General features: G+C 25.6%; 1 protein-coding gene across 9 annotated transcripts in view; it reads right to left on the reverse strand.

The window, feature by feature from the left end:
* Positions 1-27,374, reverse strand: part of LOC136983191 (transcription factor Sox-13-like) — a 377,109-nt gene that overhangs the window by 43,562 nt on the left and 306,173 nt on the right. For all 9 annotated transcript variants that reach the window (XM_067279851.1, XM_067279854.1, XM_067279856.1 and 6 more), the window contains one exon: positions 4,362-4,952. In XM_067279851.1, coding sequence (XP_067135952.1) covers positions 4,362-4,952 — 591 coding nt within the window. The remainder of the gene's footprint in view (positions 1-4,361; positions 4,953-27,374) is intronic.

A 27,374-nucleotide genomic window follows, 5' to 3' on the forward strand; every position in this document is an offset into this window, starting at 1 on the left:
GAATACATTATTAAATTTAATAGTATTGTAATATATATTAAATATATATACGGTATATTAACAAGCAGTACACTTCAAGTTCGAACGACATTTAAACTAAAATGTCAACAATAGTTGAAATGATTGTATTATAAAATTGTACTAACAATTTTACTATGCAGAATAAAGCTAAAAGTTACGTTTCAATGAAGCTATTTCATACATAGGCTTAACTTATATGCATACATTATCACGAAAATTCCAATTTTCATTTTTCTGAAACGAAATGATTAATGTAGATAAGAAATGATTTTTTGGAGAAAAGTGCATAATATGGAATTAGATGTACTGTACTTTGGAATTATAAACAAACATAGAAAAGAAATACAAATTATTTGAATTGAAAAAAATAAATTTTATTTAGTTAATATATTACTAATTATAATTTTAGCAAAGTAATAGCTGCTATTAACGCTTAGTTTGTTACGTATGATCACTTATTGATAAAGTTTAATACAGGAATTTTAATTAATTTTAATGTATCTTTTTTACGATCTCGTAGATTCTCAATTTTTTAAAATTAGCATAAAACAAAGCATCCAAATTACAGAAACTGCTAGATATGAAAGATATTTTGAAGTATAGAGAAGATAATTTTATACTGGCAATGTTGAAATTGTACAGATATTTCGGCAATAGAATGTCTATACAATTTAAAAAAGATCATCGAAAGAGCACATTCCATAGGATAAACTGATCGAAACCGATTTCTAGAGGATTCTACGAATCTATTGCGATAAGTTCGACATAATACTGTAATTCATAGTGTAACTATTAGATATATTAAATAGTTTTGTGTGAAAGGTGCCAAATTTGACTTTACTAAATGAAGGTAACAACAATTTATTTCGTCCAATGACATTTCGAATGTAACAAAAATAAACGGGAAAAAAAAACTGTTCTAAAGTTCACTTTCGATCTTTTTCAATGCCTCTTTTAAAACATTCTCAGAGTTAACGTTCTTTTATACAAATTGTAATTGAATTCTCATTGCAAAATTATCGCAATAAAAAATTAATATTGAAATAGACAAAAAAATCTAAATTGCCTAATTTTTAAACTTTATACAAAAAATTAATTGAATGTAAATCATTGATATTCATTAGAAAATTCTTAATCATGTTATGCCAATGGATTACAATGTAATTAACTTCCTTAACATTCGATAAATTTCATTTCCATCAGAATACAATCTCGTGTATTATGTATAGTTTATTTAAATATAAATTTTAAAAAAAATTAGACTTAAGAGATCTAATTAAAAATCTTGTATTTGATTAATATAATTTATGTTATGTTAATACTCCAAAGATAAAATTTTGACTACTTTTAATTATTATTTTAAATGTCGTGTAATATATACGTTATTTATTTGTTTTATCAGATAAAGTACGAATTATAAATTTAATGAAAGTATTGTGTTTCTTACTTTTAGATATTTGCATATTTTTAATTAGGAAATGCAATTTTATAATTAAAATTACGAGAAAATTATTCTTTGTGAGATTCGAGAAAAACAAGCTCATAAATGCACAAAATAATTCATATGCAATAATTATTTTGATGCATTAAATACATTGCTTAGTCATTACAAAAATTGAAATTACATTACAATTGAATTAGTATCAAGCAAAATTGCTTATATATCTTAGTATTTAGACATTATTTTTACAGTAATTTTACAATATAATCACAATATATTTCTTAAAATAACATATAGGCCTATGATACATTCTTGTCACCTAATGGTTTAATAAAAAGTACCACACAAGGATATATTATTGCATTTCCCATGCATGTAAGGCAAATTCCTTATTGCTTAATGTTTATTAAAGGTAAAAGAATTATTGTGCCATATTCATCTTGTATTTTGTATTTAAAATTAGATTATTTCAAAAGAGATGAAAATAGTTTTAAGGAAAAAAAAAAATTGTTAGATTTTATTTAATAGGCCTAACCGTCCAAATGCGATATTGGTCGATGCAATTTACAGTTGAAATCAGAAAACTTTCAATATCTCCTGTTATTTATTAGATAACTTTTCCGATTTATACACATTTATATCTTTAAATATATAACGAGAAGCAATCAATTCGGTTCCAGATAATTGACGTTTCTATTCGTTGTATATTAATACAAATCTGAATGTGAACTTCTCAAAATTCGCCATTTTGCATTTACGGGAATTCGATCAAAATTATACTTAAATACTCTTCTAACGAAATATATTTTATAGATTGAAATATTTGGCAATTTACTTTAAAAATGTGCGATATCAGCTAAGATTCTATTAACATATTGGGAATTTAACATAACGTCTCTTTCCCTTTAAAAAAACGAAAAGAAAAAAAATTACGTGGAAATGAGCCAACGAAAGATAAATTTAGCTAGAAAGTTGTTACGTTAAATTACACCCTGATATAATTTACGATACGTTGAAATGTATATTTTCTCGAAAGTTAAGACTGGTTCTTACTAACAAATGTTAAGATTCGAGATTTCATTGTAATCTACTATTTTAACCATCGTCTACGGGAAACGATGGATATTTTACAAGGTAGGTTAGTATTTCTAATTTTTTTAAAAACTCATTTACGAATAATTCTAAAAATATATAATGAATAAGCTATTCATTGTTCTGTTAATAAGCATACTTTTTGTAGTGTTTCGTAACTTATGCTGTATTTGTCTTTAGATTCAAGAAAAAGAATTGAAGACATTATTAGTACAGGTAAATTTTTATGAAAATGAATTATATAAGTGTATAATTTCTTTTTTTAAGTAAAACTTTCATTTGTTTAAGCAAAAAGTTTATGAAAATATTCGTTCCTTTGTAATAAGCATACAATAAACTGCAGTTGTCAATGCCTAATTTTTGTATAATTATAATACTATTTTAAAATAATTGTACGATCGTCTTCTAATATATCGTGATAAAAATGTATTATATTGATTTGGTAAATATTAAAAAAATTAAAAAATAATTCCACTCTTTTAATGTTTTGTAATAATTCTATCGACTATTTTTCATCTTTAATAGATTATTTCATACTTAGTCATAAGATAAGACAATTTTTCTTAACCAGTTTTCCAGTTGACTATTAATACAGTATATAAATAAAATTTTAGAAATTATATCATCTTTCATGATCTCTCTGATAATATTATTATATAAAGAGTGTATCTGAACCCCGGTCAGAGAATTCGCATACATAAACTACTCGTACGGAGTAAAATAAGTAAAAAAGTTCTAGTAAACGTGGATCCTAAAAGCACCTGTTTTTAAAATAACTGTTATTCAAAACGACTTTGCATCAGTGAATGTGGGCTGATCTATTAACCAAGCGTCACACTTTTTTGTTACTTTTGACCCATGTTTACTAGAAACGTTTTTACTTATTTTTAATTTTTGTCACAAATTTGTTTAATTTTGATCAATAATAATTAGTTCATAGTCGTAAAAACCTTGATTTAATCACTAAAAATTCAATTAGGAATTCTTTTAAATCGGAGAGTTTAGATAAAAAAATAATTATTCGCTTATCGTAGTTTATGTATGTAAATTTTCTGACAGAGATTCAGATACACTTGTATGTATGTATGTATGCATATATAGCCTATATCCTATATCTTTAAACCAAGAAGCTATTTTCTCAATTAACTTTCAGTGCTAATAAATTGCAAAAGAAGATATATTTAAGAAACAAAAAAACTGGAAAACTTAGTTAACGTATATAAAAAGTGAAATTAATCAAATTCAGATGCTGTTGCCTCAATGACATGGTTACGATAATCTTATCTAAGAATTTTTTGAATAACAACTTATTTTGAAGGTGAAAAATAGAATTCTTGCCCAACCGGGAATATAATGACACCATGATAAATGGTGACGCACAGCATGGTCATCAAGTTGTCAGAATTTAAGCTTATTACATATTTTTCTGGGCTTACATAAATGTAATTCTTTATGTAAAGAAATATCTCGATCTTAAAATATACGTGTAGATATAATCAATAGATTGTACAAGTAACATTTATTAAGAAACATACGCATTATACGGATATGCCGATATAATTATATTTTATTCAAAGTGTTGTTTACTGTGAACACTCTCTCAAAACGTTCCCAGTAAACAAGTAAATACTTTAAAAAGTATGAGAATATATGTTTTTAAGATTGTTGGTTTTATGTTTAATATAAATCGTGATTTCTGTTAAATTTATATTTTAAGTTTTCGGAAGATGATTTATCTCGTCGTGTAAGTAAAAATATTATGATTTCTATTGTGATATGCTTAAAAATAAATAATTAAAATAACCACCTGAGCATGGATTTTCGACTTTCATTCGACTCTCTTCTTACTCGAGATCTATTAACGATATCGGTATTCCTAATATCACTAAGAGTTGCACTAGTTGTCATTTTCGACGTTAGTTTTTTCAATACGTCGTCCATTGATCTTCGACTTCCCGTTTTGCTTACTGCTTCTGATGACATATGACTCATTGTTTGTCCCGAAGTCGTTATTGGACGTTGATGAGCATAATCTGTACTCTGACATCCCTCAGAATCATATTCTGAATCTGTAGCTGTTTCCGATCGAGCTGAAGACGAGACGCTTTGAAGTAATCTTTGTTTACGATTGGACATTAAAGTATTTGGTCTTTCGGCTCCATCACTCGTCAAACTGTCACACGAATCGACGTCGCCATTATCGACTCTAATGCAATATTCGTCATCGTCGTCGTCGTCTAGGTGACAAGACAAGAGTGGATCATCTTCGTCTGGATCTTTCTCTTCGTCGTCCATATCCAAACCATTTTCGCTGTCTAACCTACCACTCACAGAACAATTGTTTAATTCATCTGTTGACAATTTGGTAGGAGGGCTTTTCCGTTTAGAGGACATCCTCCTGTAAGAAAAATAATTACTATTATAATTGTCAATTTTACAAATATAATTATTAATTTTTTTAAAGAAAACATTATTAACATGATATATGTAAATATAAATTAATTAATATAACGCATACTTCATTTATTTTAAAATTTATTTCCATCTGATCATTTTATAATTTACTATAGTACTTATATCATTTTAATTTAAATTAAAATATTAAAAATATATATAATATTTAAATATCAGTACTATACATCGACTAAAATTATTTTTTTATGAGAATAAATGTTTTAATATATTATTTATGAACAATTTAATCGTATTAAAAGTAGGTTGGAACATTCAATTAAGAGTTTTCATGAAAAATGTAATTTGTATCGCTTAAATCTAACCGTGTTACGCATAGCTCACGGGCACTGGACAATAAAGGATACGAGATAAGCATTTAGAACTAGCATACTACATTAATTCAAAAGTTACAGTAACATTTGTCAAAAATAAATAAAAAATAAGGAAATTTCAGTTTTATTTTATGAATTAAACTTTAATAATTTGACGTTTAAAAAGTGCGGAAGAGAATATTTAAAGTAAAACGAGAAAAATGAAAGGTTACAACTAACAAATATTTTGGCAGATTTGTAATATTTTTATACATATCTTAATTGTAATAATCTCCACATTTGATTTCATAACAATTATTAGAGTCTTCAAAAGTTTAATGGAGGAAAAAATTAAATAGAAGTAATTTTATGAAAGAATAAAATCAAAACCTTTTCCCTCCTTCTAAATTCTAAACTTTTGCCGCTTTTATTTCTGACCTACAAACAACTTTATCAGTTTTATTCGAATTATTATTTTACGATTCCCTATTATTATTCTGTAGTTGGCTTCAAATAAACCAATCTTTCAACAAGATATTATTAACGTTCTCTGAAAATGAACATTTGAAAGTTGTGTGAATTATGACACGAAACAGATGTCGATAAAATAAGAAAATGATAGGAAAAAATTTAGTAATAAGTAATGCTATCAATTCAGATTGTTAAATTAAATGAATGTGAATAGTGTTAGTGTTTAAGAATAAAATGAATTTATTTATTCAAATCAAATGTTTTTCACATATAAGTTACTGAGATCATAGACTTGAAGCTTGTATTAATTCGATACAGATGTAAGCTAACGTCTTTGATTTATATAGATACAAATTTATGTTTTTGAAGAGAGATAAGAGTTTAGATCATATATAGGCCTATTATTCAATCACATTAAACTATAATATTAATTTTGAAAACTTGTAAAGGCATAAACGATAAAGAGTTTTAAACTTGCAAAGCAAAATATGTCTGTTATAATTTGTAACTTTATTAAAGTACATCAATAATTTTGTAAGAAGTTATTAATATTTTTCTAATTAGAACTCTAAGACGATGTTACAAATGGATAAAACACGTGAAATAATACATTTTCAAACGAACACTAATTATACTATAACTTTGTGAGTTAGCGCACTATTGTCATGTGTTCTTCAATTATTTAAGCGTCCACTAACAATTTTCAAAAGGTATACGACGATAGTAAATTATATCTTATTTCACAAATGTATTTCTTTAAATTAGTACAAAAAATAAATATAAGTGTCAAGAAATATTTAAAATCATTTATAAATAACGACAAATATTCTGTAAGATGTATATTTCTTTGAAATAAAATAAACGAATAAAGTTATTCCATTAGAACGCGTGTTTTCTTTATAAAATATAAAAAATGTAAAAGCTAAAATCATGTTTGAAATTTATTTTGTGTATAACAATAATGCTTGAAACTCGAACGAAACTCTTAAGGTTGATGGAAAGTCTTTATCAATATAAGTTACTTCGGAATTGATCAAATAATCCAACCGGTATTATATAAAGACGATAGTGGTCCGGCAAAGAAATGGAGAAAAGCTTTTTTTGCTGCATAACTGATTGCAGAGGCGACCAAACCACGCCTCATTAGGAGCATATCCGCTCTACCGACACACCTCATCCATCTAAATACATCAGTGAGTCACAGTTTCACAATATCAACCACAACAGAGACGTATGCGTTTCCCATTTCTTCGCAAATGCGCCACGCATTATGAATGTCATGTTATTTTTTATTTTAAAATGTTTGGTATTGTATAGACTTTGGAGAGTAAAGCGTTACCCGCAGAGTGTTTCAATCGTTTCATTTCAACTCCCCTCTTCAAAACATTGTATAGAATGAGGTAGAAATGCCTGTAAAATTGAATGCAATTTTCCTGACCGAATATATTTATTCTTCGAAAGCATATATTTAGAATACTTTAATGGTCAAACAGCAATTTTACAATTCGGTCTTTTTTGGATTTGTAACAATATCTCTCGGCCGATTCAATATAGTCGATCCAGCTTATATCGGTTAAACAATTTCCAAGATTATTTATATTATTATAAAAATAATAAAACACGGCAAGTTTAAAGTAAACTGCGAGAATTGGATATATTTCTTTTCCATTTTCAGGCGATAAACCCACATTTTTGGCACTCAAAATGGAAAGGTTACCGACCTCTGATTAACTGATTATTTATAATTTTAATACGTACTGTATTTCAAAAATTCAACTTTGTGTATTAAGGTAAGATTGATTATAATAATTTACCTTAATTACCTTTGTGACAATAGGCATATTGATAATTATTGTAAGAAATAATTATTTCGAGAACACTTAACTAGGAAGAGAATATATTTAATTTCAGAAGTAGGAATTTTTATTCGATTTTTAGAAACTATTTCGTTTGTAAAAGTAGTTTAATATTTTCTTAATAATTCATATTTCAATAAAAATAACTATCTAAAAACTTCATTATTATATTATCATCGGATGTGATTGTAACTTTGTATTATTCGAAATGTAATAAATCTAATATTTAATATTGAAAAATCCTATATAATTTTAATAATGTGGAAACTCGAAACTAAATTATATCCAACTGATGTTTGTCTAATTAGATATTAAATTCATTCCATCAAAAATATCCGGTACAAAACTGGTTGCATATTATAATTTATTTGTGGAAAGGAAATTCGACTTGTACAATAACTAGATCTGCTTTAAAACTTCCATTCCTCTAAATAAATTGCGTATAAAATTCTGAACAAGAATAAGAAATAATATTGTAAGATGAACTCATTTCGGCTTAAAATTAATACCAATCGTAATATATCTAAATGAATTAATTATAAAGTAGTCGAAACTGAAATGATAGGGTTAGGTTTAGTAATCTTTATAGTTTTTGATATTTTTAAATTAAAGTTTAAAATTGGGACTGTGTATTTGCTTAATGACTTGTATCGGTTAAATAATGATCAGGATACGAGTGATTAAAAAACTCCTAATCTTTGGTTTAACGATGATTGCCCTAGTGTTAAACAGAATTTAATGCATTCCATTAATTGAGCTTCGGGTAACAATAATAATTATGTTAACTTAAGCTGTTTTCGTGTATTTGATGCAGAAATTTTGTGTATAATTGATCTTAAAAATAAAAATATCCGTAATATATTTTGTTTTTTGATAATTACTTAAATAAATATTGAATTTTTTTAAAGAAAATACGATGATCTTTATCTTTAACTCTTTTTTTAAAGTAATTTTTATGTTTTAATTCGTGCAATAAATTTAAAAACATCTATTTTCGAAAACAAAATTGTTTAGGACATTCAAGTATTGGTTGTACTGTACCTATTCTTAAGTTATGTAGACATTTGGATAACAACATATATAAGTTATTTAAAGATATTTAATATTCCGATTTGGTAATTTAAAATTTTATAAATTATAATATAATACATTAAAAATTTATAGCAAACGTCTCCTCCCGTATTTTTGGTTTATAATTTCATTATTATTTAAAACAAAAACGTTCATAAATTCTGTTTGAAACAGTTTTTAAAAAGGAAATTTCTTCGAGACAAATTACAATTTTTGTCGATTGCGATAATGCATTCGCATAAAATTTTATTCTTATTGGCTAATGGAGCGACCGTTATCACATTGGTTTTTCTTAACGGATAATACAGTAGAAGCCTTCGTCAAATTGATCGTCTTTTCGACTTTTCCTTTTTGACAAACTTATGCAGACATTTAGAAAAGATAAGCGAAGGTGAATTTATCTACATTTATTTAAAATTAATTAATTTTTTATTGCATATTTACATTGTTTTAGGTAAGCTTAACATTAAATAAAACGGAAATAATTTTGAATCGAAAAGTGCAGCTAATAGTTTAAGAATTAATTTTTTTTCGTAAAAAGTATTATTTATAAGTTTATTATTTTATAAAATAATATGTTAAATGGTGATTAAAGTCGCGTAAATTCGATAACGAAAGACTGCTTAAATATAACAATCACCGTACGATTTCAATACGGTAAGTAATTAACGTGATTATAAAATCAGTTTATATAAAAATTTCCTTGCGGTCGAAAATAATATTAAATATATTCATCGTTTACAAGATTTTCGTGAAATAAGTAGGTTATGATATTGGGTGAAGGAGATTAAAACTTCGTTTATTGAATTATTCATTTATTCGATAAATTAACAGGGATAAGAAAAAAAAGGGGAAAAAGAGCCAAAGAAATGTAGTAAATCGGGTCATTTCCGAGACAAAACTTTCAGAAATTTTTAAATATTTATTTGAATTTTTAGTATTATTATTATTATTTCGACATTACGGGCCTATAAAGTAATATTTCGTCAAATAAGACAGAAACTAGCATCTTAAAAAAGTAATTGTTAAGACGAAAGGGAAGAAATATAATTTCGGATAACGACTCTTATTGATTTATTATAAGAAAAACTTTTCAAAAAATATTTTTAAAATTGTTTTTAATCCAGAAAAATATCAATTACTTGGCAATTTGAACCGTCAAGTTGATTTAAAAATTGAATTTTATTTATTATTAAAATTTAATATCTTTATACGTTATAATTTGATCGCTTATATATTTAGAAAACTAAAATTTTAATAATAATAATAATAATAATTAATAAACTAGATTAATTAAAAAATTTCAAGTTAACTTATTTTTATTTAGAACATTCAGACTATTTGCATATTGATGACGGATTAAAAATTCTAGTAGAGAAGAAGAAATATATTATAAAAAACACATATATTAGTCAGGAAATATTAATTACGGAAACAGCTTTAACAAAATTACAAGTTTTCTACAAAACCTGAAGTTGAAATTACCGTTGCCGATTTTTCTACGTTAATCTGTTAATAATTTATAAGGCGCAAAATTGACTGTGTACAGTATATCATTTAATTATAAAAAGTTTATTTAACTTACATACCGGTTATTATAAATTTCTTTGTCGACTTTTTACGGGTTTTATTCATTTTTAAAATACCACGACTCTTTTAAACCCTCGAAACAAAGCAATTTTATATAAGAAAAAATGCATATATTTTAATCAATATTTTGAGATACGTGTACTATTTTTATAAATAAACAAATAACTGTGCGAAATGTACAATATCGAAATTAAATTCTAACAACATTTATATAAAAATGACTTCACTAATGTGAATTAGAAGCAAAATGAAAGATTTTTAAGTTGGAAATCGTACGTAAAAGTAAATAAGAAATGCATTAAATAATTTTTGTTTATTTAAGAAATGCGGAGTCGATATCAATTTTTATTGTAAAAACAGAATTATGTTAAGGGTTTTTGTTTCGTTTGGCATTCTGTCGTCGTTTGCTTGTAAGAGTATTTGGTTGTTTTGTATAAAAGATTGGATATTTGAGTAAAGATTGCCTGAAAAGTTTTCTCGAGATTAATTTGCAGAGTCGGTCGTTTTTGGCGAGAGAAAAAGGCTTAGCAACTTCAGCACGATGAACAAGCAGCAACGCTTTCAAAGTCGTTAGGAAATTAATCTTCCAGTCTGCAAGCGAAGAAGACAAGCCAAACGTGCGAAGGAGAGAGAGTTGTTGCAGAGAGAGCAAGCTTCTAAATTAAAGACCACAACCACTCGACGAAACATTTACTGAAAAAAGATTAAGACTCCTTTAGAGTCTGAAATTAAAATTAAATCCATGCAAACGCGTGGACAGAGAGTTTGGTCGCTTCCATCCCCTTCCAACCACACTTAAAAGGGGGATTGCGGGGAGTAAAATCCAGTGATTAGCCACCCTCAGAAATGGAAAGTGGAAGGAAACAACTTGGTTCTATTCGGGGAGGAGTGCGTTGGTGGGTCGGAATTATGCGCTTCATTTAGTAATTACGGTGCGAGGGTGAACGAGAATAAGGTGGTGATGTGAAAACACCGTCTGCGTCACTTACGATCTGGTCCGGGGTATGGTTTTGGGGGACGAGAAAATGTCAGTTTTGATGGATGGCTTCCAGCCCATTACTCTACCCAGTCCTATCGCTAGCAGGTGATTGATACAGCTTGTCAGGAGATCTTATTGCGATCAACTCGAAAGTCAGGATTGGAAGGCCAAAAACGCTCAGGTGAAAAGGACTTGTCATTAATGCTGCACTGTCGAAATATTTATCAAAAGGAGACTGGCTTGTCATGTGGCTAACCATAGTATTATTTAACCAACTGAATGGGGAAATTCTAGAAACACATTAATGTCAAAACTTCGTATCGTGTCGAAGATTTAAATCATATTCGCGTTTCTTCTGTAATTTTATATCGGAATCAATCCTTTTTTTACTCTATATTCAATAAAACTGCGTCGTAAGTATTGTAATCGATTTTACGACACGTTTACTTTACTTTTACATAAATTTAAAGTCTTTGTTGCGGAGCGATATTTGTTACGTATTAAACAGTAGAAATTCAAATCCTATTTTACACGGATCACAAAACGAATAAATTTCAGATACGTTTTAAAGCTATCAAGAACAATTTTTATTTTAATGTTTTATTAAATTCGAATATTAGTGAAATTAGCTTTTCGTATATTTACTCAGATATAACATCAAATAGAATATGCCACAAAATAAATATTGATATGACAAAGGCCAATTAGACCTACTCTCTTGATGTAAAAGCCTAAAAATGCGCCCGACGTCAGTATACAAAATTGAATATATCGTATAAATTAGCGTAAATAATCCCGAAACAATCGTTTCTTTTAAAAACTAAATAACTATCAACAAATTTTTAATAGATTAAATTATGCTGTTCTATTAATTTATATGCATAATAAATGTATATAATTTTAAAATTACTTTACATATATTTAATACGACAATCTTGTCATAATATGCTTCAATTGCCACTGTCTATCCGAGGACAATAAAACAAATTGGAGACAATAAAAATGCTTTTATTTAACAATATTCTTTTTTTATAAATTATTAAAATTCATTTCAGCTTTCTATCAAATTTAAGCCCTTTTCAGTTAAGAAGTTTATAGCAATAGTCTTAGAGAAACAACACTTCTCTTACATTACAATAAAGCAATTATTAGCAACCCTGTAAATATAAGGCAACTTTATTATTTGTCTTATTTATTCTATTTTTAAGAAATGTATATAATTTAAACAATTTTATTTTTTCATAAAAGACAGCGATTGTACGGAATTCCCTTTTAAAAATCGTGGTCATCAACGCCAATACTCGAAACGATCTGATTTATCGATGTGATTCGAATCGGGAATACAAGACAAAGATGATGTCCCGAAAGCCAGACAGACAGGTTTATTAATAATTTACAAATTTTATTCTACCCGTAAGGTCAATAAATGTTGTGAATTTGATTTATATTTTCGAGATCGCAATATTCTAAGATGCTTAATTTTTTTTCGACTAGTAAGGAAAAAAAATATGGTAAGACCAATTTATAATTATCGCATCGCCATAAATATTCTCCGTATTCAAAGATAAGATTTATATTGCGTGTATGTTTAAAAATATACATAAAAAAAATAATTGTTGGACTATAATTTTCTGTAAAAGATAAATTTATCTTAACTAGAGAAATATTCTCTTCAGTTGTTATATTTTTTTTCATGATTCAGTTTATAGGCTTCGAATATAATAAATATGTTTTGTTGCCTAAAAATCTTTTAAATCAAATGCTGTTTAATCATTTAAAAAATTCCTAGGTAACAAAAATAAATATTTAAAAATGAAACACTGAGGCTATTTGCGATTAAACTTACTATTCATTAAAAGAAATGCGATAAACATTTTTAATTGTAATTATTATACATACAGCAATGTAATTTTAATGAATGATTAATAGGTTTTATTGCGAGTTCGTTAAAATTGAATTGGCTTACAATAAACAATAAATGTAAACTTATGTTAAATTAAAATATTAATTTAACCAAAGTTTTAATTATAGCGCCTCAAACGACTACAATACTGTCGAATTAAAGACTCTTTGTTCGTGTATTACTATAATTATTTTTGATTGCACATTTGAAACTCGATATGCTAAGCAGCATAAATGTGGTTAGCCGTAATTGCTCTAGTATATTAATAAGCTAATTAATAAATTCAATTATTACACTAGACGGTTAATATAAGCTGAATGACATAGATAATGCCAATTACATCTCGGGTATGGACCTGTAAAAGAGGGAAAGGCATAGCAGGAAGGAAAAAAAAGTTATAGAAATAAGAATGCGGTCTTTGTTGGACGGGATATTAAGAACATAATACAGGACTATTAATAAATTCTAGTTGTGTAGGACCTGTAAGATCGCATTTAATTATCCTTAAACCAGAATAATAAGTAAAGTTCGACGACTGTTAGGTTAATCGAACATTATATAAAATTTTTAAGGTTAGTTTCATTTTAATAAAGGTTATTAAATTAAAAATACAAAGCAAAACATGAAGATTACGTGTTTGATTTTATATTGTAATTTTGATAATTATTATCGAAGTTAGTGATTTTGATTCACTAAGCAGATATTCACTAAATACAAAAGAATATATATTTCGTATTTCATCATAGATTGGAAGGGGGAAAGAAATAAATAGCTAATTATCACTGTTAAATGTGTAACGATTTAACGATGTTCAATCCATCACTTCTGACAAGCGGTCTTAATCACATCTGGAGACAGATATAATTGAAAATAGAATTGCATCGTTTAGACACCCTGCCATGTTCGGGAATGAGACAGGAAATAGATTAAGCTCTTTTCAGGTGAATTTTCCAATAAAACTTAATCATTTATCTCGAAGAAACAAGACTGTATTCTATTCGATGCAAATCGTTTTCTTTTTTTTCCCTTCTTCCATGATAGGTTAATCCTATTACGATAGTTTCAAAAATGATCACTTTTGCACAAGTTAATTCAAAGAATAAGAATGTGCCAAATAAATATAATTATAAAAAGAATAGAAATGGAAATTAATTAGGAAACATTAAATCTTTATTACCAATTTATCTTTAAAAGTGTAGTTTAAAAGACAAATTTTTACTGGTAAATCAATAAAGATCTAAGTTAAGTTATTACCAACTTAAAGTATATATAATTAAATTACTTTTTAATAAAATGGTGTAGAAAAATTTCAATGGAAGGATTTTTGATAACAAAAAGAATTTTCCAAAGAGAATAGGGTGACGTTAAGCCAATGCTGATTTGATTAATGACCGATCGTAGTGCCCAGTTCTATTGTGTCTACTTAACAGCGAATACAAACTAATTTATAAATTGTTTCTGTATTATAAAATGTTTAATTATTTAAAACACGTATTTACAGTTTGCTTTTATTTAAACTTTGATTAATTAGTAAAAATAATTAATTCATTATTTAATCTCGTTTCGATGTGATCATGAACTATAGTAATAAGACGAAAAATTTCAGACGGATGATAATTTTAGTCTACATTTCTATTCTCCAGAACAGAAAAGGGAAATTTTTCTCAATTTTGCTCTCAAAAGTAAAGTAATGTGCTTAGTGAATTGCCTGCAGGGACAGTGTGAAATAATTTGCCATCAAAGTAGACGACGTGAAGGCATTGTGATCTTCTTGTCTAACCACGTAAACCAGAACTAAATAAATTGACGACATAAATTCTTTTCAAATGTATGGTGACCACCTAGATCCCATTTATGTTTGCTAAGACAATGACTAATTTATTTATTATTTTAAGAAAAACTTATTTCTTTTACCAATGGAAAATTAACACGAGTCTTATAACAAAATCTTAAATACTATATAAATAAAATAGCATTTTCCATTATGAATTTAAATGTATCTGTGTTTATATATAGGCTATAATGAAATTCATATTTGAAAACTTTATTATATACATATTTAATGAAGTATTTACTTTTTAAAGATTTATGTAGCAATTATGAAAAAGATTATTTGTTACGATTTCAACGAAGCCCTATTGATTAGTGCACATTACTCAGAAAACATTACTCGGAAATTTTAAGAATAAATAATTGAATCTATTCTTAAAATTATCATACTAAATAATAATGTATGACTTTTTACGTATAATTGTTCCCGTTTCCAGAGTAACGATAATGTAAATTTCTAGATCTGGTAGATTTTTCTAACAGGTTGCAAACTTAAAATACTTTAGACTATTAAAAGCTTATACGAGACTTGTACTGTACATATTTAGAAAATGTTAATCATATTCATTACATAAATGACCAATAAAACATTAATGTATTAATAAAACACACACAAATTTTTATAAACTATCACCCGAAGATATTATTTTAATCAATAATTATAATAAAACTTTCATGTAAAATATGTATTTATTAAATTTATTTATTTATTATAAATGTGCAATTATACGTAAATGAAAACTTTATATGATGTTTAGTTAGTTAGAATAAGTTGGCATTTCTATGAAATTTTATCTAAACAGTTTTTTAATGTAAAATATTTTTAAAGTACTTTAACTTCTTTATTATTTCTAAATGTTAAAACGGACGATAAATATTAAGAAGAACAAAAAGCAACTGTTCTTTAATTATAGCGAAAGAAAAGAAAGTTGCAGACCATCTATATGGCACGTTTCAACAAGGCAGCAATTGAATCATATATTTGGACTGAATGAAAATCATAGATAAGCTGAGACTTGTATTTTTACTTTTTATACTTTGCCATGCATAGAAACTGAGTTTAGAAACAATTTATTTATTATTATTTTTTAAATATAGTTCTACATACTATGCCATTTCAATTCTTGATCCAATAGCATACATTAATATAATTGAATAATAATAAATTTTTAGACATTTTAAATTATAAATACTATTACAACTATTAGTTTATACTATAAGAACTTGTGGTAATAATAGTTATTATTAATTCAAAAATCAAAAGATCCAAGTAACAATTCTACTAACTTATTAAAAAGTTGACTATCTGTCTAATTTCTATTTGGTAAAAATATAAAATTAAGTTGAAATTACATCTATATCTGTTTTTACAATTCCTACCTCGAGATTGACATTAAAATTTATTTTACCTCTGGTTTAAACTTCATATCTATAAGTTACATCTTTATTAATATATGACTTTTTTCATTTTCTTATTTACTAAGAAAACTGAAAAAAACCTTGATTTTAATATAAAATATATTTTAAAAACCGGTTTCTTGTAGACAAGTATTCTACTCAGTTAATATTATTTAGACGTATAGTACAGTACATTTATAAGACGTTATTTCGAATATTACGTCAGTCTTAGAAGTTTATTTTGATAGATTTAAACTTTTAAATTATTATCATTTTACATGTTATTGGCCTTTCTATCCTTTCCACTTATTGGCTTTTCCGATATATTTTATTCCGACTTATTGGAATTTAGTGAATTCGCTCTTGAGTTGTGTAAATTTTCCAACATTTTATTTTTAGAATAAAAACCGTATGTTGCCCAAAATAACGATTTACTCGATTCGTTTCGGTCTATAACATTATAACTCACTTCGTTTCAAAAGTTTTAAATATGTAATTTACATATTTGGCTATTAATAGCAAATTTTATTTAATTATAAATGTATATTATTTTGGTTTTTTAATGAAAATATTTTCAAAATGTTAACAATATAGAAAATTATATATAGAATAGTTTTAAAACTTAATGTACATAATTAATTTGAAGTAAGAATCAAACTAACTGTATTCCATTATTATTTTTCATTTTAAGTTACTATTATTTAATTTAAATTTTTTAATAAATCTATAAATTTACAGATCTAACTAGAAATTTACACGGTTTATATAAATAAAATCTACCCTTATGTAAAATCATTTAAAGATAAACAATTTGAAATTACGTAAATGTGAATCCTATCTTCAAATAAAATTATTCTTTTTTAAATTACAAGTTTATCTAAAAGATTTGAATATATTTTACATTTGTATATTTAAAAGGCCTTAAACCATGACATTATTTGAATTTTCCAATTCGTAATGAGTAACGTCATTATAATTTTCGTTGCTGAAACGTGAATTTTTATATAAATAAAAATTGTCTTTCTGAAAATAATTTATAATCCTTTCAAAAAAAGACATTTATATCAAACTATAATAAAACTGAAATGATGATAAGCATGATTGAACATAGTTTTCTGCATTTTTTGTACGTTGGCTACAAGCACGAATAATGAAAGACAAGGTCTGCAACATAAGTACAAAAAAAGCAAAAAAAAAACTTTCAAAAGAAGATGGATTGATAACATCTAGAGGATCCTACCACCCAAAAAGTGGTCAACTATATTCATTTCACAAAAGAAATGTAGGGTTACACCAAACTGAACATAAAAGCCTTTCTTGTCTGAAAGGATGAGAAGATATTAATTAGATATTTCATACTGCTTATGAGTTTTTATTTTAGAAATCTTTTACATTATCTGTTGCCTATAATATTTTAAATGATCTTGTGACATTAGAAAACAAATTTAAAATAAATTTTTTATATTTATATCATATTTGAGTACTTTTGTCTGAAATTTTATATTTGCTTTTCTATTTCAACCGTATAATATAGAATCTTAGTAACAGCTGTTGTTTAACTGTATTCTGTATTTTAGATCTAAGTATGCAATTCAAACCGCAAACTAATAAGTTTCTTACCATATTGCATGATACGCATCTCTACATATTTGATTATTTTGATTTTATTGACTATTTTCGTGATAAATTATTTTATTTAAAATATTGTTGAATAAAATATATTTTTTTAAATAATAATAATTTTAAATAATCATTAAAAATTTAGACTTGGGATATTTTAACGTATAAAACTTTGATTTCTATGTAGTTGTATTAATAAAAGTTACGAAATAAGTACAATTCACAAAGACTAGGAATTAAAACTCTCAGAATAGTACCTTAACAGTTACTTTTTAATTTGAAATATCTATAATAATTAATCAGTTTGATATTTACTATATTTATTAAACTATAACAAACATCGAAATTATTAATTTAAAAAATTTACAAAAATAAATTTATACATTAGATGATAACAATTGGTTTATTCCTTGACAAAAGCGCATCATTCTTACTTAAACTATTTTTTTTAATGTTACTTAAAAGTTAGACATAATAAAAAATGTTAATGTATTTAACTCAATAATAATATCAACAATAATTTAATATTGCTATATTTACAAATATTATTGTTATTAAATACTTTTAGTAACAAAACTAGTACATAATTTTGAATGCTATTCTAAGCATGGGTATTCACAATAAATGAAATATGTTAAGAACCAAATTCGCTACTTAGTTCTTTATGTAAGCATATCATTCTTACTTAAACTACTTTTTTATGTTACTTAACTAATATTAGTGAAGTAACAAACAAAAATAACATGTTCGAATTTTAATTATTAACTGAATAAATTATTAAATAGGTTAAAACGAAAGTGAAAACAAAAATTTACTCGTAGAGTGGAAAGCCTAAGAAGTTTACAACATCTAATTAAATTTCGAATTCTATAAAAATGTGAACAGTAGTAGACTAGCGATAAGATTAATGAGATTCGGATATATAAATCACTTGCGCGTTATAATAGTAAAAACAAAAAATGGTTTTCAAACACTTTTAAAACAAAAATATATGCAAAGAGAAAAAAAATTTAGTATTTTATTAAATTATTAACTGAATGGTATCATAAAATTATAGTTAATATTTTCGATAAAAATGCGTATTTAATGACAAAACTTAACTAACATGAAAATTAGGAAATTTTTTAAAAACAGATTATATTTTAATAAATTAATTTAATTCAAAGACATTTTCGTATTTTAAAATTCTGTAACAATTTTAAATCAGTTTATTTAAACAAATAAATTGGTCATTAAGTTTACTCTTACATATTAAAAACAGACAGATTATAATGTTTATTAAACTTTAGTCTATATTATTAAAAGTGTATTAGAAAAATACAAACGTCATTTTTCAATTATAGATGTATATCTGTTTTCAACAAAACAAGTGACTTATCAACAGTGATTTGCCGATAATTATTTTCAATAAAAGCTTATAAAACTTCAAACTTTGAATATTTCATTTTAAAAAAAAATTCAATTTATTATAGCTTTTAGAAATTTGATCTCGTTTAATTAAAATTAATTAGGGAATATCTTGATTAATTACGACAAGAGGCGTTATAGGAAATGGTTTTCAAGGTACGAAAAAACATTCGGTTGTAAAAAGAGGGATTTAAACATTCGCATTCATCACTGTTACGTTGGAAAAAAATTAGAAACTGAGCTTCTTTCTACTAAAGATAATTTGAAGCATGCAACCTCAGAAACAGGAAATGACAAAAAGTAAAAAGCTTTTCAAAGATAAAAGACTGTCGTGGAAAGAAAATCATCAGCGTAACTATCCATAGAAAATTTTATAAAGATTACATGAGAATTTTTATTAAGTTTTCGCGTTTATTATTAAAACCGATTTGTAATAAAGATTAGAAAAGATCATTAGTATCCTAATTTCTTTTCTCTTTTTTTTTTTCTTTTTTTAACGATGACACAATGTATACCGATGACTGAGATAAGTTTACATATACTATAATGTGATATGTACAGTACAGTACGATTATTAAAAATAATATTAATAACCATATAGAAAATATTCTATGTCATTTTCACAAGAATTCAAACGAATAAATATTAGAAAATAATTTATTTTTCAAATAAAACAAAAATTTTTATTCTAAAATGTATTCCCTATTCTCAATCATCAACAAACTAACAACACTGGAGAAATGAATGAAGAAGCAAAATACGAGCTGCTAAGACAAGCTAAAAGACATTTACGGAAAGGAGACGGGAATATCCCTACATTCCGAGAACGTCTCCATTCATTCAACAGCCTGTCATTCTTGCGCCTGTGCAGTAGTGCTTATTCTAAATGCGGAGAACCCTCATTCAGAGAAACTATGGAGACTTCATTAACTTCTGGCGTCTTCTTCTATCTAGGATAACGTTACTCATTTCATTCAGCTTTTTGTCTAAATACTTTTCAGTCCTACATCGTTGGAGGTTCCATGAAAAGACACTTAATCCCTTAACTTACGACGTATGTTCTTGTATTGTTTAAACATAAGAGTATAACTACCCGATTAGGAAAGTTTTACAGATATTAATTTTAAAAAATATATAAAACTTATATTAGTACAGACCATAAAAATAAATTTAAAGAATAATAAATAGAAGAAGAAATAAATCAAGAGAGTTTTGAAGCAAAGAGATCTTTTTCTAGAAACCTCGTTTTGTAATCTGAAGATCTAAGTGTATATAGTCATCTTTCATCGTATCTATTACAGACAAGACTAAACATTGCAATTTATAAGGAAAAATGCACAATCGAAACATCGCTACGTTTCAGTGTAATTGTGATCAAGGATATCACAATCTAAAGTAAAGACAAGAGTCAAGGCCCAAGACCTTTAAGCTTTATTATAATAAACAACTCTTTAAATAATAATGAAAAAAACACTGTTTTAATCTTCGGTAGTTTTATAAGACTTTTATTGATCGAAAATATTCTTATCAATTTTTTTTCTATCGAGTATCAAAAATACTAAAACAGTCAGAAAATGAGTTTAAAAAATTATTTTTCATTATTTATATTTTTACGTATTTTTCTGTACGAATTTGTAGGCTAAATCCATCTTAATATATCTTGAGAAAAGTAGATCATGGTTAAATACGTATTATGATATAAGAAAAACTGATAAACACCACATAAATTAAACGTCAAAATCATAATCCGAACATAAAATTTATATATGGATCGATTTTTCAATTTTAATAATTTCAAATAACAGGTTTCGATTAATGAATTTTTTGCAGCGTTAGACAGATCTAAATCAATTTAAAATGAAGCATGTAATCAAGTTCAGTCCCTCTGTTTTTTTTTTATCTTAAATGTAATTTAAGAGATTAATCTAATGCTATTTTAAATAAGTAGACTTATTTAAATAAATGGTAATTAACGAATTTCCAAAAGATTTAAATTTTTTAAAAGAGCAATAAATTATCTAGATAGCATACAAATAAGGCATTAAATTACCTATTTATTATTTAAAATTTTAATTAGAAAAGTAAATCCGAATAAAATTTTTTAGTTACATCTAATTACAGAATAAATTTCGGACAAGAAAAAATGTATAAGTTTTTAAATTAGATATGCTTATGAAATCAATAAGTATTGACTTCAATATCTAACGTTGACTTAAAATCATTTTCATTTAAATTGACCAAAATGCGTGGAAAAGTCAGAGCTTTTTATTTCATACCCCATCTTACTATTTAAATATTTTATAAGTTTAAATAATGTTCCATTTATTTTTAATCGCGTTAAAATAATCATTATTACTCTAACTACGAAATAAATTCTAATAATGTCTTAACTGATTGATTATAGAATATTGAGCATTTTCTTTAATTTACGCTTTCTATCTTCAATTTGAATTAAGAATGCTTTTTAAATGAATTTTTCGTTGTTCTTGATTACAATTCGTACTAATAGTGTTGCCTATATTGGAGGAGGAGGGATAAAAGAAGAAGGGAGCAAAAGTATCGTTGTGTTCCTCCTTCATTCCATCGAACTGATAAGCAGACATTCCAGTTTGAGGCCCCTTGGAGCCTAAACTTTCAACAAGTGGAGGTTATCTAAATTTTAAGAAACCAAACAGAATAGTTATTTCCATTTGAATAAAACTTACAAGATACGCGTAAAGAATTTCTAAATTTTTCGAACTTTAAACGCAGAATTTTAATAACTTATTTTACAAAATTATTATAAATACTTCGTATATGGAGAAAGTAATAAGCCTTTTTTAAATAAGAAAAAAAAAGGAATTAAATATATTGAAAAAACAATGTTTAGGCTACGAATTGATTTAATACATTTTAATAAAAATTTTATAATAATCAATGTTTAAATTGATTATTATAAAATTCGTAGATTTAATTTGAGATAGTTTAATATCTCAAATTTTATTAAAATAATTCTTAATTGGAACAGTTTATATTTGATTTCTTAAAATGAAATAATTTTATCAGAAAATAAGCTATTTTCATTTGTAATCTGTAGAAAATTTTAATTTGGTAGACAAATGGCATTGGACGTAGTAATGCAATTATCTGGTTTCTCTTGAAACTGGATATGATTAAATTAGTCGCTTATCAGTTTGTCTTAGAACATATTATCTATTTATAAAAGCGGGCATTTTATTGTAGTGTTCCACGACATAATTTCTAATCTAGCTGATAGAAACGGCTTTAAAAAGCCTTAGGTTATTAGTCATCAATTTTCGTTGATGACTAGAGGTCAAGTGTAGATAATAAATAATATGAGTTTCAAAATTCTCAAAGGAATTTTTAAAAAAGACAAAGAAAACATTTCTCATAAGGAATAAAGATTTTAATAAATCAGAGTCATGGTTTATAAGAATCAAAAGAAAAAAAAATCCTTCTAGCTATTATGAGAATCTGTTTCTTATAACAATAAATTTCTTGGTCTTATGTACTGCAGAAACTTTAAATCGACAATACAATAGACTAACCGGTACTTTTAAATTATTTATATTTATCTGAAAAATATCTGGTTCCTCAATTCATCATCTTTAAATCTCGTTTGAGCTACGCATTGTTTAAATGTGAGAAATTTATTTTACATAAGTCTTATTATTCACGTAGAACTTTGCAATACAAGTGTTTGTTTATTAAATATGACATTTGTAAGGGGGGGGTCATAAGTTTAGACATAATTGTTAATTAATTCTATAAATTATTATTAATAATTAATATAAGAATATGTCAAGTTTTATGAAGCAATAAGTTATAAAAAAGTTTAATAATGAATTACTATTATTGTTAAAATTTAAATGTTTTAGAAAAAATAGGCTAAAATGTACGATTAATTTTATATTTCAGAGGTTAAAGCAGTGTTCTGATTTTCCTTTATACCAATTATTTAATTTTTTCAACAGAATTAAAGAAAAGATTAGGCCTATATACTTATAATCGAATGTAAAAGATCATAAAGTTATAAAAATTTTATGAAGAAAATAACTCAAATTCTTAAAAATAATATTGTTTTAAATAAATAATGTTTACCGTCAATCATTTATGTCAGTTTTCTAATTATAGCTTGCATTAAATGATTCTTTTAGAAGAAAACTGTCAAAACTCCTACTCAACCTATTTGTTTACTTTACGGAGTTATAGTTCTGAGTTTTTTCTTCTCAAAACTTACGGCTAACGGAAAATATTTGTACAAAAAAACAGAAAGCTATTTTGTGAACCGTTAATTTGTATAGGCTATATAAAAATCGTGCTTGTTAATTTCAATTATTCATTACATTTCAGCTATGCAAGTATGCAAAAATTTAATACACAAATTCTATTCGATAAAATAACAGCTAGTTTTGTATTTAAGACAATAAAATAAAACTTTTTATTAAAAATTACAATAATTAATTTTCATTTAATAACACATAATTGTAAATAGAATATTTAGAAAATATCCCGTTCAAAATTATTCAAATAAGTCGTTTTAATATGCAAAACTTTTTATTTGTATTGTACAATACGACAAATAGAATAAATACAAATCTGGTCAAAACGCTATCAATATATAATTTTTGATATAGATATTTTTAATATAATTTTCATTAGTCATATTATATTCCTTAATACAAATTCGTATTCATGACTATCATAATCAGCACGTTAAACAAATTCAAAAATGAAAGTACACAGAAGAGCTATGGAAGATGGTGACACGACAATTTCTTAATCCTATAATTAATTGAAATTTGATAAGAAAAGAAAAGAACTTTATATAAAAACTAACATGAATTATTAAAGAAATAATAGGAACTTTAAAACAGTTCAACGGCAATTTTACTATAATGATTTACGATTATCGCAATAAAAACTAAATGTATACAGTATCTTTTCATAATTCCGCTTTTAGTTAGCCTGGAATATAAAAGAACGATTTAATAGTTTCCTGTTTTCTTTTTCGATTGTCGTTAGTTTTGTTTTACAATTAAGTGTCTCTGTTCATCTTTCATCGAGGAATAGATAATGGACAAAGACAAAATGTCAACCACTAGTGTATCCGAGTATTAAAAGACCGATGTCTGACAACGTACAAAACCTGCTTGTTCGGTGGGAATGCTTTTTCTTCTTAATGATTTAGTCGTTTCCTGTTGCCTTCTATTCACCATGTTTCAAATAATAAAGTTTTTACAGTACATTTAACTTTCCTTAATGATCTTATACTGAATCCTTAAATTCCGTGTTTTGTCGAATAAAATAGAGAACATAGGACCAATAAAATTAAGCAAATCAGAATAATAGAGAGTAAATTCGGTGGCGGAAGACAACTCGACAGTAGTTGACCTTGAGTTTTAATACGTTATCGCAAAACTGTGTATCTATTAAAAGATTTGTCACCCGGGCGGTTATTTAACTATTTAATAGAACCGTATTAAAGTAGCATTTAATTCGATAAGAAAGATAAATTATTCGTATTGTTCTTATGAAAATTAATATCGTGCTGCTGCTACTGTTGCGTAACAGTTATATCGAGCTACTCTATAAATTTCGAATTTAATTGAATTTATACAAAATGATTTTAGATAATCAAATATATATATATAAATGCAAAATATGTGTATGTAATTACGTCAATACGTGTAAAAAATAAGAGGTATTCGTATTAATATAGAAAAACTTTTTGAAAAATTTCATGGCACTAACTTACTGTTAAAACGATAATAAAACGAAACCCTAATGTTTTATGTAGATGTTTCCAAAAATAGCAAAAAGGATGTGTTAAATTCTCACATTCGCTTATTTAAATAACTAAACTTTAAGTTATTTTAAGTAAAATCATAACATAGATTTATTTATCTTTTATTATAAAATTTTTTTCTTATGAGAAATTTATATACTTTTTATTTGTTCTTCAAGTTTCTGTGTTTCGTGTAAAGGTTATTTTAGTTTCAGCAAAAACCTTTACTAAACTTTAATTTTCTTTGTTTAAAATATTCTATATAATATTAATGTAACTATTTTATAGCTAAACTGCCAATTCAATAACCTATTTGATTTCAAACTTAAGAAAAACGATGCAGATTCGTAAAATTTCTAAAATAATAAAATCGTAATATAGTGTATAACAATGTTAATTTTTAGAATAATAAAAGTCGAATTCTCTTACTTAATCACTTTGCATAAAAGCTTCGAATTTAAGAATTGAAGAAATTGTAGGCAATTAGGTTAATTTTCTTTTTATAATTTCGGAGTCTTATTACTTAAATATAAGATAATTACAGAAGTTATTATAATGGTATGTTAAGTTTAATGCTAGTACTTAGAAAACAATTATCTAGAAAATTTTGGTTGAAAGCGGTGACATAATTTTAGTTTGAACAATGAACTCTGCCATAGAAAATATAGCATAAACAGTTATGATTGTAATCTTGCTTCAAAGGCGAAGAACATTTCGTCTTTAACCCACGACTTTTTCAGTTACTTTTTATTACAAAAATTTTAATTCTTACTTACAACTCGCCGTATTCATGAAATGTAATATAAGTTATTATTTTCTACAATGGAAATTCCATTTTTTAAGTTTTACATTGGTGTTAATATTTAATCCACAATTAAAATACGTTTTAAAATATAAGTTATCATCCAATGGAAATATAAAAAATTTTTAAAGTCTAAGAAATAATAACAACATTGAAAAATATATAAAATTCAAGATTAATTGCAAAATAAGAACTAATTAAATTAGATAAAAGAAATAAAAATGAATTAAAATAACGGAATACAAAGCTTGAATATAACAGGATACGGATTATATGAATCAAGAAAGTGTGTACAATTCACTTTGTATTTATACTTTAAAATAATTCCTCAAATTAAATTAATATTTGAATCATACTTAATTAACATGCTAAAAGCAAAATTATGAAATAATTATTACGGTTGAATATTTATAAATTAAATAATTTTGTTTTAAACATGTTTTTCTATCTTTAAACATAAGATTTCTTGAATTTTCTTGTTTAAAATGTTTTAAAGAAAAAACTTACTCTACAAAACATTAGATATTTAAAAATGCTAACATCTTAATTTCAAATATTTGTATTTCGTTTAAAAAATTCGCGAATTTCTTTAACGATTTAATAATAAAAATGTGAACTTTAATGTACAATTATTAAATTTACAGTTCTTTTATTGAAGTTTGTCTCTCGACTTCATTAGCACGTCAATACAATTGATATATATTAAATGAAACTGTAAACTAGTCTCCGGTTAAGGTTTATTTTGTTTAAATTATATTTTGGATTAATAAATGAATTCAAATTCTTTTACCCAATTTCCGGATTCAATAATGATTTTGTTATATATATAAGTTATCATTTATTTAAAATTTTATATAAAACAACCAATACAATTTAAATTTACTTTTTATAAAATTCAAACCACCTCTTATTGTCAAAAAAATATTTTCATGCAATATTACAATCACGTATGGATTCGAGAAAATACTAATTAGACTAAATATAGAAATAACTACGGAAAAACGAAATAAAAATAAAATCCATTCGTTTTGAATAAACTTCTCTATCCTTTAAATAAAAAGAAATCTCGATATCGGAATAAAATATGCTCTCATTATTTTCTGAACACAAAAAAATTCGTCACGAGTTGAGAAATATCCTATTAAATCAAATCCATACTTCCTGTTTATTTATTTAATAACTTCTAGAATCTCTCATTAAAAAAATCCAGGCAGAATCAAGTTGTTATAATATCGAGCCATTTACAAGAAGGACCAAACATGTTGTAACCATAGCAACACTGCAGCCAATTCGAAGAACGTAGATTTGATCCAACAATGGAAGCATTGTTTCGGGATGTC

Source organism: Centruroides vittatus, unplaced genomic scaffold, assembly GCF_030686945.1.
Source record: "Centruroides vittatus isolate TY-2023 unplaced genomic scaffold, ASM3068694v2 contig_878, whole genome shotgun sequence".
Lineage (NCBI taxonomy): Eukaryota > Metazoa > Arthropoda > Arachnida > Scorpiones > Buthidae > Centruroides > Centruroides vittatus.